This window comes from Mercenaria mercenaria, chromosome 17 (assembly GCF_021730395.1).
Source record: "Mercenaria mercenaria strain notata chromosome 17, MADL_Memer_1, whole genome shotgun sequence".
In the NCBI taxonomy this organism is placed as follows: domain Eukaryota; kingdom Metazoa; phylum Mollusca; class Bivalvia; order Venerida; family Veneridae; genus Mercenaria; species Mercenaria mercenaria.
Window position 1 is genome coordinate 66,907,682 of NC_069377.1, and position 14,396 is coordinate 66,922,077.

A 14,396-nucleotide genomic window follows, 5' to 3' on the forward strand; every position below is an offset into this window, starting at 1 on the left:
AATATCATTTCAAATACTGGTAACAGCAGCATAAACTTTTAAACACTTCATGTGTATTTTTCACTAAGTTAAGGATTATGACTCTGGTCTGGCGGAGTGAAATCCTAAACAGAACACCAGGTACACAACACATGCTATATAACAATTCAATATTTTGGACACAAAATTCTACACACACATTCATGCTCTATATAAAGTTTGATGTGTTATTAAATACCTAGGGTAGTTCTAGAATTTGATAACCTTGAAGTAATGGTGTAACGTCATTTATCAGGGTAACAGAGAATAAAGTCTGGGCTGGGCAAAGAGATATGAAAATAACTTTAAGAAATTAATGGCAATCCATTAGCAAATATATTACATGGCAATGTAACTATCTTTTAAAAGATAAAATATATATATTATACCAGATTTATATAAATATGACATTCAAACATTTGATACATAAGTCCAAATGATGTCTAGAAATCAGCTTGAAATGTGCAGATCTCTTTAATCATCAGCAAATATAAAAAAAACAGCACATTGATACAGATATATACATTTTAAGTCACCATACTACAGACCGTATGTTCATTCATGACTATGAGTAGTTTCATTCAAATCTACATTGTAGAAAAATTTCTTTTTGCGAAAATGTTATCAAAATTTTTACTTGCCAAATTTTCTGAGAAAATTCTACCGTTTTGACAAATCAGGGATTAATCAAATTGTTAATTGTAGAAAAAATGTTGATCTGAATGTGCAGAACTACCTTAAAACTAAACAAAATACAAGAAAATATCTAAAAATGTTGTCTTACATGTCAATTTTACCAGCTTCAAACTTTTGCAGGATAGCTTTCCGTCGTGCCACATGGAGACCTGAAGAGAACTCCTTCACCTCTATACCTCCATACAACTTGATCAACATAAACAACCTGTAAATAGTGTAACCTCTATACAACTTGATCAACATAAACAACCTGTAAATAGTGTAACCTCCATACAACTTGATCAACATAAACAACCTGTAAATAGTGTAACCTCTATACCTCCATACAACTTGATCAACATAAACAACCTGTAAATAGTGTAACCTCTATACCTCCATACAACTTGATCAACATAAACAACCTGTAAATAGTGTAACCTCTATACCTCCATACAACTTGATCAACATAAACAATCTGTAAATAGTGTAACCTCTATACCACATGATCAACATAAACAACCTATAAATAGTGTAACCTCGATACAACTTGATCAACATAAACAATCTGTAAATAGTGTAACCTCCATACCTCCATACAACTTGATCAACATAAACAACCTGTAAATAGTGTAACCTCTATACCTCCATACAACTTGATCAACATAAACAACCTGTAAATAGTGTAACCTCTATACCTCTATACAACATGATCAACATAAACAACCTATAAATAGTGTAACCTCAATACAACTTGATCAACATAAACAATCTGTAAATAGTGTAACCTCCATACCTCCATACAACTTGATCAACATAAACAACCTGTAAATAGTGTAACCTCTATACCTCCATACAACTTGATCAACATAAACAACCTGTAAATAGTGTAACCTCTATACCTCTATACAACATGATCAACATAAACAACCTGTAAATAGTGTAACCTCTATACCACATGATCAATATAAACAACCTATAAATAGTGTAACATCAATACAACTTGATTAACATAAACAACCTGTAAATAGTGTAACCTCTATACCTCTATACAACATGATCAACATAAACAACCTGTAAACAGTGTAACCTCAATACAACTTACAACCTGTAAACAGTGTAACCTCAATACAACTTGATCAACATAAACAACCTGTAAACAGTGTAACCTCCATACAACTTGATCAACATAAACAACCTGTAAATAGTGTAACCTGAATACAACTTGATCAACATAAACAATCTGTAAATAGTGTAACATCTATACCTCCATACAACTTGATCAACATAAACAACCTGTAAATAGTGTAACCTCAATACAACTTGATCAACATAAACAACCTGTAAATAAACCTGAATACAACTTGATCAACATAAACGATCTGTAAACAGTGAAACCTCAATAAAACTTGACCAACATAAACAATCTGTAAATAGTGTAACCTTCTGTAAATAGTGTAACCTCAATACAACTTGATCAACTTAAACAACCTGTAAATAGTGTAACCTCAATACAACTTGATCAACATAAACAATCTGTAAATAGTGTAACTTTCTGTAAATAGTGTAACCTCAATAAAACTTGATCAACATAAACAATCTTTAACTAGAAGATGCTTTTGTAGAAAAGTGCATGTCTCCTCAAATGCATAGTCGCATAGGCAAGAAGTCAACAGGGGACAGGAGCAAAAATCAAAGAGACACTGATGGTTGGCTGCAATAGGATCATCTACTTGGCATGTCCAATCACCCCACTAAATTTCAACATTCTGGGCCTAGTGGTTCCCAAGTTATGAACTGGAAACAGTTTTCCATGTTCAGGCCCCTGTGACCTTGACCTTTGATCGAGTGACCCCAAAATCAGTATGATCATCTACTCTGCATGTCCAATCATCCTATTAAGTTTCAACATTCTGGGTCAAGTGGTTATCAAGTTATTGATTGAAAAGAGTTTTCTATGTTCAGCCCCCTGTGACCTTGACCTTTGATGGAGTGACCCCAAAAACAATAGGGGTCACTTACTCTGTAAGTCCTATCACCCTATGAAATTTAAAGGTTCTAAGTCAACTGGTTCTCAAGTTATTGCTTGGAAATGGATTTCCATGTTCTGTCTGCTGCGACCTTGATGTTTAACAGAGTGAACCCAAAATCAATAGGGGTCATCTACTCTACATGTCCAATCATCCTATGTAGTTTCAACATTCTGGGTCAAGTGGTTCTCAAGTTACTGACCGGAAATAGTTTTCCATGTTCAGGCCCCTGTGACCTTGACCTTTAATAGTGACCCCAAAATCAATAGGGGTTATCTACTCTGCATGTCCAATCATCCTATGAAGTTTCAACATTCCGGGTCAAGTGGTTCTCAAGTTATTGACCGGAAAGGGTTTTAAATGTTCAGGCCCCTGTGACCTTGACCTTTGATGGAGTGACCCCAAAAACAATAGGGGTCATCTACTCCATAAGCCCTGCCACCCTATGAAGTCTGAAGATTCTAGGTCAAATGGTTCTCCAGTTATTGATCGGAAATGAAGTGTGATGGACGGACGGATGTACTGGGCAAAAACAATATGTCAAATTTAGACTTCTGTGGCCATGCCAAATGAAAACTTAGCATTCAAAAACCTGTCCGCCATGACGCGACTAGACCAGATGGCTCCCATGCTGGTTCCTTTACTATAGTTAGGCCTATAAGAAAAACTGGTTTCTGTAATAGTCTCAATTTCATTTGTATAGTACCAATAACATATCTGCATGAAAAATACCAAGTTTCAGCTTGATTAAATCAGTTTTCAAGGTTTTATGGCATTTTCAGTAACGCGTGTCAATTTTCCTTCAAAATTGATGTCGCGACATAATTTTTAACCAGTTCTTCTAGTCTGAGCTTGTTTTTGCCCTATTTTATATATTTTCACTATAATTTGCAAGCAAATTACACACTAACACTTTGAAATATACCAAATGTCCCCTCTAAAAGCTATAAATGGGCAAAATTTAGTGTGTAAACGTGCATTAAAAAAAGAAACACCCAAAACAGTGAAAATTTATCAATTTCTGTAGCAAAATTTCAATGAAATGCTCATTTTTTACTAAAATCTGACCAAACTAGTCCATTTATATCAATATCTGGACAATTCTCAATTTTTGCCCACATTTTCTTATAGGTCACACACCAGTAAATATTATTCCCTATATATTCTATATAAAACTGACATTTTTTAAAGAGCTACCAAACATAGTTTGACCCATTTAAACCTCATTATAAAGAGGTATGATCAAACTGATATAAAATGAAGAGAAAAGTAGGGGTCATTTATCTTCTAAGAGAGATTTCTCTTGTCACATTTGCTTACTGTAATATCACACCAAAATCACACTGCTGTGACCTGAAAGTACTACTCATAAAAAAATTGAGTTTCACTTCACCAAATACAACCTCCTCTCCCATTTTTCCTACCAAAATGTCAAAAATACATCCACAATGAAATTTAAACAGAAACCAGCTTTAATTTTGACCTCTGTGGCCATGCCAAGTGAAAAATTAGTGTTCGAAAACCTGTCCACCATTACGTGACTAGACCAGATGGCTCCCAAGCTGGTTCCTTTACTATAGTTAGGCCTGGAACATACCAATAAAATGAACAATGAGGCTTGACACTGATCCCTGCTTTAAGGTTTAGTGGAAATAAGTCCAATAATATAAGAGAAATGGCCAAATCATCATACAATTTGATGTAACTCCTCTGAAAATCATCAAACTAGAAAATGCTTATGCTGATGACATGCACAACTAGGCTTGGCAATGATCACTCTTGTGAAGTTTGGTGTAAATCCATCCTATGGTGTTGAAGGAGTTGCATTAACAAACTTTGTGACAAACGAATGGATGGATAGACAGCACTACCGGTAAATTGGTAAGTCTCCCTCACTACATGTGGGAGACATAATAATATGTAACACTGTAACCGTAATACCTAAATACAACTTGATCAACAAAAACAATCTGTAGATAGTATAACAGTAGGCTTTGTCACATAGATTCTGGCCCTCTCAGGTAAACAGACCTGTCACCAATCATATACTGCAATATACTTTAGGAAGCTAAATCAGAATCCATGACCTAAAGGAATAAGTAAAAGAAAACTACCTGTGTGTTGATTCGACAGAGTTTGTGAAGCAAAGAATGTTTCTGTACTTGAGATGATGTAATAAATGTAGAACAATTAATGGCTTCACCCCACTTGTTGTTTCTATGTAGTATTCCTGTGAAGGTAAAGATATTAATTGATGATATTAAGATGATGATTATGAGATGATGATGATGGTGATGATTACTTTTTTATTTAAAATGTAAACAGATGTTTATAACAAGAGCACCACCTTGCGGGTACAGACGCTCATCTGATTTTTTTGTCTCTGTATAATAGAAATATTGTCCTACCCATGATTTTCTAAGTCCAAAAGGGGCCATAATTCTTGCAAAAAGCAATGTAGAGTTATGGTACTTGCTGTGCAGAGTCAGCTTTTAATGGTGAATAACTGCTCTAAGTTTTAAAGCAATAACTTTGACTGTTAAGGAGAAAAGTTGACCTAAATGCAAAACTTAACCAAGAAATCTGATATTTTCTAAGTCCAAAAGGGGCCATAATTCTTGCAAAAAGCAGGATGGCATTATGTTTCTTGCTGTACAGAGTCAGCTTTTGATGGTGAACATGTGTTGCAAGTTTTAAAGCAATAGCTTTGACAGTTTAGGAGAAAAGCTGACCTAAACACAAATCTGATTTTCTAAGTCCAAAAAGGGCCATAATTCTTGCAAAAAGCAGGATGGAGTTATGTTTCTTGCTGTAAAGAGTCAGCTATTGATGGTGAACAAGTGTTGCAAGTTTTAAAGCAATAGCTTTGATAGTTTAGGAGAAAAGTTGACCTAAACAAAAAACTTAACCAAGAAATCTGATATTTTTTAAGTCCAAAAGGGGTCATAATTCTTGTAAAAAGCAGGATGGAGTTATGTTTCTAGCTGTACAGAGTCAGCTACTGATGGTGAACAAGTGTTGCAAGTTTTAAAGCAATAGCTTTGATAGTTTAGGAGAAATGTTGACCTAAACATAAAACTTAACCAAGAAATCTGATATTTTTTACGTCCAAAAGGGGCCATAATTCTTGCAAAAAGCAGGATGGCGTTATGTTTCTTGCTGTACAGAGCCAGCTTTTAATGGTGAACATGTGTTGCAAGTTTTAAAGCAATAGCTTTGACAGTTTAGGAGAAAAGCTGACCTAAACACAAATCTGATTTTCTAAGTTCAAAAAGGGCCATAATTCTTGTTAAAAGCAGGATGGAGTTATGTTTCTTGCTGTACAGAGTCAGCTATTGATGGTGAACAAGTGTTGCAAGTTTTAAAGCAATAGCTTTGATAGTTTAGGAGAAAAGTTGACCTAAACATAAAACTTAACCAAGAAATCTGATATTTTTTAAGTCCAAAAGGGGCCATAATTCTTGTTAAAAGCAGGATGAAGTTATGTTTCTAGCTGTACAGAGTCAGCTATTGATGGTGAACAAGTGTTGCAAGTTTTAAAGCAATAGCTTTGATAGTTTAGGAGAAAAGCTGACCTAAACATAAAACTTAACCAGGGAACGCTGACACCGACCAAGTGATGACAAAAAATCAGATGAGCTTTACAATTTCATAAAACACATTTTTTCTTACATCTGGTCTTTCATATGGTGGCATATTTCTGCCGCGAGATAGCTAGGTAGTTATCACGATAATATTGTGAACTTTGCAAGAAATCTGTTCATTTTTCTGAAAACATTTCTTGAAACTGCCATGAGATACTTGGTATCTATCACAATAATATATATAACTTTCAAGGAAAGTTGTGAATTTTTCTGAAAAAACTGTCTCAATAATACTTGTTTTCAAGATAGGCTTTTCATTTCCAGGAAACATTACCTTATTGAGATAAACTTTTCAGAAATTTTAAAATATCAAGATACTTGATAGCATTCATGCTAATAAATGGCAACTGTGGCCACTTAGGCAAAAAATATCCAGATACTAATATAAATTATCGCAATATTTCCAGGAAAGGACCATGTATGATAACTGGTGTTTTGGGCCCCCATTCCAATTTTGTTTAAATGTGTATCATTAACTTGGCAAATGTATGTATTTTCTCATTTCAGTTGCCAAATTTCTCAAATACTCTATTAAATTCATAAAATAATAATTTATCTATACGTGTCTGTGTGTTTGTAAATATTTGCTTGATTAGGGGGTATACGTAAAGAAAATAAAAAAGTGGAGATTTTGTTTACCGGAAGTAAAAATTGTCACGATAAATAATCATTACCATAGTGTACAATTCTTTATAAAATTAGAAACCTGCCGTATAATATTTGAAATAGTGCAGGAATTAAGGGAGATAACTCTTCCTACTCAAATCATTCATTTGTAATGGAAAACATGGTTTTCTTTGATTTTTTTTCGAAATTAAGACATGTAGAGTGGTTTGAACCGTTTTATATTTCTTCTATTTTCAATTACCACTTGAATAATCCAAACTATGATACATTAAACGACTCGTTACCATAGTAACGGAATGTCCATGAATATAATTTTTCATAAATGACGAGTCTGAGCTCAATTTCTTTGCCCTTTTCATCATATAATTCTTTAGTTACCTCTATGTGGTGTTCTATTTATATATATATAACCCTAATTAAGAGTGACACCAAACCATTTTACGTGGAAAGACCGATGGGTTGAGAATGTCGTGACATTCGTTATAAAAGAATGCAGCCCTTTTATTATTTTCCTGTTTGTTAAGATTTGCAAACTGATGAAAACGAATATCTACAAATGTAATTGTCTGCAAGATGCGAAACTGCGTGAAAAATATGTTTAAGTGGAGACTGTTTCTGATGAAAAATAATGATAAATCCTTTTCTTGTTATCTGATTTTCAAACAAAACTTAGGTAAATAGATTTTTACCTTCAGCAATTTTAACTTCAATTTAAAACAAAGCAACACATTCCTTTCTACATTTAATGTCATCCAGTTTTGTTTAATGTTTTGTTTGCATGTCACTAACGTTTATTTGTGATGATCATATGATGGATTATAAAAACGTAACATAACTTTACCAAACGATATCTTTTGAAATTGTCTTTTCTTTTATTTCAACAAGTTTAACAGTTTTTTGGTAATGCAGATGTACAGAAAAATGATATTTAGCCCTCTAAATTGCAAAACATAGACCGTAAGGGGACGATAAATGTTAAGATTATTTTGTGCCCACTGTAACTTAATTTAAATTGTACTTTGTTGTTTTTGCAGTTTGATCAACCTTTTCCGTTAGAAAAGTTATGCATGATTTCTCTTTGAATATAAGACAATACCTTTCACAACATACAGCAATAATTTCATAACCTTAAGGTCTGTAACATGAACTTTTTAGTTAAAAAAGTCATAGCTTGCTGCAAACAAATTATGATAGCATATTTTCCATTGTAAATTTAATCAATTTAGGACACGCGAAGTTTTGAAACTTTGAGTTTGGTTTTATTTGCTGATGGAGTAATTAGGAAATGATATCTAGTGTATAGCTTCTTTCTGGGTCTTCCAAAATTAAGTAAAAATTAACGCAAATCGTATTACGTAATCGGCGGATCAATTTTAAATACTTATGCTGTACCCACTTCAGCTTAACAGTACACTTTATGTCATAGACTCAGTTAAACCGAGTCTGCTATTACTCTGCCTGGTTGCATTCTAAGTTTCCAAGGGATCCATTTACAGATTTTATTAACTAGCACAACAGCAGTTTTTAAGTGTCGTGTGACGGCTATAAAAAGGCTCCCCTTACTTGGAATTAGTGTTGATATATTTTCTGATCCTTTTAGATCATGGAGTCTATTCAATACCTTTATATAATGATAGAGTTCCATTTAAGAAATTATGTTGTCACCCTACATAAAAGTTCTATTGTTCTGGGTCAATGTGACCTTGACTTTGACCTATTGACCTCAAATCAACAGGGGTTATTAGCTGGTCATGATCAACCACACTATTAAGTTTCCTGATCCTAGGCCTAAGCATTCTCAAGTTATTGTCCAGGAACGGTTTAACTCTTCCGTGTATGACCTTAACATTTGATCTACTGACCTCAAGTCAATAGGGGTCATCTGCACGACCAACCTCCCTATCAGCTTTGAGTATCCTAGGCCCAAGTATTTTTGAGTTATCACCCAGAAACAGTTCAACTGTTCCGGGTCACTGTGACCTTGCCCTCTGATCTCAAAATCAACAGGATTCATTTGCTGGTCATGACCAACATAACTATCAACTTTCATGATCGTAGGCCAAAACGTTCTTGAGTTATCATCCGCAAACCGTTTAAATGTTCCAGGTCACTGTGTCCTTGACCTTTAACCTACTAATCTCAAAATCAATAAGGGTCATCTGCTTGCTACGACAAACCTAACTGTCAACTTTCATGATCCTAAACCCAAGCGTACTTGAGGTATCATCCAGAAACGGATTGGTCCACATAAAAACTTTTCTTTGTTAAATAATGAACAAAAATTTATATGGTTAATGTCCTCTGAAGATCCTGGCTTTTATTGATATTTTCTATGTATGTATAATAAAAGAATTCTCTTGCTAGCTGACTAGCCAGATCAGGTAGCACCAACAATGAATGAAAGTCATAGTTTACTGTGGAATTTACTTCAATCTCAGTAATTGTTTCTTGTCTTCTTTTTTCATTGTCATAAGCTTATGTTAATTGTGTCGTAAGAATACGAATGGAGCTTTATTTGCCTTCATGTCCTTATTTATATTTTTGTCAATTATGTCCTCCCTGTATGTTGTTAATTCTGATTATACATGTCATTATATATGTAATGTAACACAAACACGAGTCTGAACGTTTTTGATGTTTATTTACACGGTAGGATATTTTGTACATAACTTTCCTAATTCAGTCTTAACAAGTGTCATATTTAAAACCTAACTTAAAATCTACGAGACCCATTACTAGGTCTCATGTACCTGGTCTCTCCTAGACCCTTCTCTCCCGAATATATCTAAAACAGTAAATATATAGCAATTCTCTAACATCATATATATGTACTGTCTGACAATTTGACGTATTAAACGTGTGTGTTTTTTATAATAAACAATTACAAAAATGCATCATATATCAACTTGACAGATGTGTAGCTGGTGTACTGTCTAACCTTATATAACAATTGAAAACAAATAAATTATCTTTGATTATTTTACACTTATGAATCTTGATTGCCTTAATAGAATATTCTATTTTATTTTATTCTATTCTATTCTATTCTGATCAGCTGATTGACCTACTGCCCATCACTCGCTTATTCACCAAAATTAGAGCCGACTGGCGTATATATACATAGACCAATTTACTCTGTTTAATTATCATTGAGAGCTAATTTTCCCGCATGACGTCACACCTGTTTTTCTTACCTTTACGCCAAGCTCAAGAGCTTTGTCCCTTCAAATGGCTATTTTTAGAGTAAAATTTTCCGATAAAAATAAGTATTTGTTCGAAATTTACTATGAGCGCACATTAGAACAATGATTTCTCATGTATCATTCTTCGTGTTTTTGTAATCCTCAAAACATATCCAAAAACTAAAATTGTTCTCCCCTGCGCTCGTATCGTATTTTTGTGATATAGTGCATGACAATGTCTAAAAATGTACAAAATCTGTACAAAATCTGTGTTGATGACATGAAACTAGACCATGGATCATGACTTTTAACGCAAAACTGTTACATTTTTACTTCAAAAAATGCAAGATTAATCCTTTATGTTTCAAATAATTCGTAACGTTGAGATGTATTTTTAATTTCATTTTCTTCAAAATTTGGGGGCTAAAACCGCGCCTTATCATACATGGTCCTTTCCGACTATTGAGATAATCTTTTCAGAAAACTTTGCTTTATCAAGATAACTTTTTCAAGTATCGAGATAGCTACCTAGCTATCTCATGGCAGAACCACCATACCTTCGCAATATTAATTCACTATAAAAGTCACCACTTCCTGTCCAGTTCTAGATTTACAATTTCAATTATAAGTCACTGTGTTCTTCTGTATGTATTTGTACAGAAACACACAAAAAATGTGTGGTTGTATAGAAACAAAAGAAAAAATGTGTGGACTAATTTTGAGGCTGGGGGGGTGTATGTAATTCATTGGTAACCAACCGTCCTCCGGTCCACAATATTGGTTAAACTCCTATCAACTTATATATTGTATTCATATCTATTTATCTTCCTGTAGGGTTAAAAATTTGAATACTTCTTAAAAAACTAAAATCACATCATGTACCGATAAAGTCAGTATTGAATAACAAAAAACATAACTTGCTGTCAATAAATAATTTCCAAACAAAAAGAAAAACTGTCTTAAAATACAATTACTAGAAAATTAGTTGGTGATTTAAAACAAATGAAATGATTTTTTACAAATATGTATATAACATGGCTCAAGTTTATAATCTTTAAAAATGCATGTATATATATAGAAAATTATCTGGTTTTCCAGTTAAGTTCTAAAAATAACTAATATTTTGTACTAGTTTTCAGACATGCTTGATTAAACATGAATCCTACACCAATCCTTTTATCTAATACCAGTCAAATATTCAATAACACAATACGTCAGATAATTACACAGTCTTTGCAATGTATTCACATGAAATTTTTTTAATGCATTAAATTTTATATCTTGAAAGTTTACATTTCTGCAAATTATAGAAAGTTTTACTGTAGATTTGGTAATTCAACCCAATTTATGTATGAGAGATAACAGCCATATTCTTGCCATTAGGAATTTGTTATACATTTGGAAACTTATGTTTATTAAAACTAGAAAATGCTTTTGTAAAAAAGCGCATGTCTCCCCCAATGCAAATTCCTATAGGCAAGAAGTCAACAGGGGTCAGGAGTGAAAGTCAAAGAGACACTGATGGTTGGCTGCAATAGGGATCATCTACTTGGCATGTCCAGTCATCCCGCTAAATTTCAACACTCGTGGCCTAGTGGTTCTCAAGTCACTGTTCAGGCTCCCGTGACCTTGACCTTTGATCAAGTGACCTCAAAATAAATAGGGGTCATCTACTCTGCATGTCCAATCATCCTATTAAGTTTCAACATTGTAGGTCAAGTGGTTCTCAAGTTATTTCCAAAAAATGATTTTAGATGAACAGGTCACTGTGACCTTGACCTTTAATAGACTGACCCCAAAATCAATAGGGGTCATCTACTCTGCATGTTCAATCATCCTATGAAGTTTCAATATTCTGAGTCAAGTGGTTCTCAAGTTATTGATCGGAACTGGTTATCAATGTTCAGGCCCCTGTGACCTTGACCTTAAACGGAGTGACCCCAAAAACAATACGGGTCATTTACTCTGCATGAACAATCATCCTATGAAGTTTCAACATTCTGGGTCGAGAGGTTCTCAAGTTATTGATTGGAAATGGTTTTCCATGTTCAGCCCCTGTGGCCTTGACCTTTAACAGAGTGACCCTAAAATCGTTAGGGTTCATCTACTCTGCATGACCAATCATCCTACGAAGTTTCATCATTCTGGGTCAAGTGGTTCTCAAGTTACTGACTGGAAATGGTTTTCAATGTTCGGGCCCCTGTGACCTTGACCTTTCACAGAGTGACCCCAAAATCGTTAGGGGTCATCTACTCTTTATGACCAATCATCCTATTAAGTTTCAACATTCTGGGTCAAGTGGTTCTCAAGTTACTGACCGGAAATGGTTTTCAATGTTCAGGCCCCTGTGACCTTGACCTTTAATGGAGTGACCCCAAAATCGATAGGGGTCATCTACTTTGCATGTATAATCATCCTATGAAGTTTCAACATTCTGGGTCAAGTGGTTCTCTAGTTATTGATCAGAAATTGTTTTCAATGTTCAGGCCCCTGTGACCTTGACCTCTGACGTGATCCCATAATCAATAAGGGTCATCTACTCTTTATGACCAATCATCCTATGAAGTTTCAACATTCTGGGTCAGGTGGTTCTCTAGTTATTGATTGGAAATGGTTTTCAATGTTCAGGCCCCTGTGACCTTGACCTTTGACGGAGTGACCCCAAAATCAATAGGGGTCATCTTCTCTTCATGACCAATCATCCTATGAAGTTTCAACAATCTGGGTCAAGTGGTTCTCTAGTTATTGATCGGAAATGGTTTTCAATGTTCAGGCCCCTGTGACCTTGACCTTTGACGGAGTGATCCCAAAATCAATAGGGGTCATCTACTCTTCATGATCAATCATCCTATGAAGTTTCAACATTCTGGGTCAAGTGGTTCTCTAGTTATTGATCGGAAATGGTTTTCAATGTTCAGGCCCCTGTGACCTAGACCTTTGATGGAGTGACCCCAAAAACAATAGGGGTCGTCTACTCCAGCAGCCCTACAACCCTATGAAGTTTGAAGGTTCTAGGTCAAATGGTTCTCCAGTTATTGCTCGGAAATGAAGTGTGACGTACGGACGGACAGGGCAAAAACAATATGTCTGGGGGAGACATAATTAGTTTGAATTCCTGAGCTGCTCTGTGCATGAACGTTAGTCAAAATAAAACCTGGCAACTTTTACCATTTACGGTAACTCAACACATTTTACTACAATTAGTACACAGTGAAATCCTTGACGCTATTGGAACTTCCCTTGGGTTTTTTTTTTTGAGAAAAATTAGTAATCTGAGAAAATTATTCTTTTATAAATAAAATGAGCTAACACATTGTCTTAAAACTGATTTCTGTCTTTTATAGAGCACGCCCGGTAATCTCCAGAATCATAACCTTCAATCATTGTTCAATCGTGCATCGAATAGCATTCGCTGATTTTTAATTTATAGTAATATTAGAAAGAAAACGTAAGAATTCCTTACCTGTGTCACTGTTTTTACGTGAAAACCATCATAACCGGAAATCACAGCAGAAGCATTTTCATACATAACCGAAAGGTTATGATTCTGGAGATTACCTGGCGTGTAGAGTGTCTTCATGTTAAAGACCATCAGATTACTTTGGATTATTTACTGATACTGTTTTAGTACCTTACTGGTTGAAAACTGGTTCAGGCTTTAGGATTACATTATATCCATTAATTTTCTATATGGGAGTATATTCAGACAAGTTCTAAATATTTCTGCCTTTTTTTTAGTATTTTTTAGCTGCATATCTATAATTAAATCAATAAGTGTGGTAAACTAGATTTTGGTGAACTATGACTGTGACTGATGAGAATTCTGGTAAACTATAGCTCTGGCAAACTATAGCTTTGGTAAACTATAGCTCTGGTAAACTATAGCTCTGGTAAACTATACAGTTCTGGTAAACTACTACAATAATTTGGGTAAAGTTTAGACTGGATCAGATATAACACAGACTGGTTCCAGATATTCCATGCCAGGCTAAGCACACCAATATAAAGTAGGCCATAGTCTTTAAAGAAACAACTTGCATTTCAGTGTGTGAACCCCAAATGAAACTTATCTTACCGATAAACTAGTAGGTGTAGCATACTTTCCAACAAAATCACCAGATTTGTCTTCCATTTGTCCATGTACACTGTTACTCTTATTACCTAGAAAAGATTAATACACTCAAAATATAGTCATCTTTTATCCTCTATTCTTTGACGCCACA

General features: G+C 34.5%; 1 protein-coding gene across 1 annotated transcript in view; it reads right to left on the reverse strand.

Moving 5' to 3' along the window:
• Positions 1 to 14,396, reverse strand: part of LOC123535639 (ATP-dependent RNA helicase DDX51-like) — a 30,773-nt gene that overhangs the window by 3,192 nt on the left and 13,185 nt on the right. Inside the window, 3 exon segments of the mRNA XM_045318373.2 lie at positions 803 to 919; positions 4,835 to 4,950; positions 14,249 to 14,334. Of these exon segments, the coding sequence (XP_045174308.2) occupies positions 803 to 919; positions 4,835 to 4,950; positions 14,249 to 14,334 (319 nt within the window).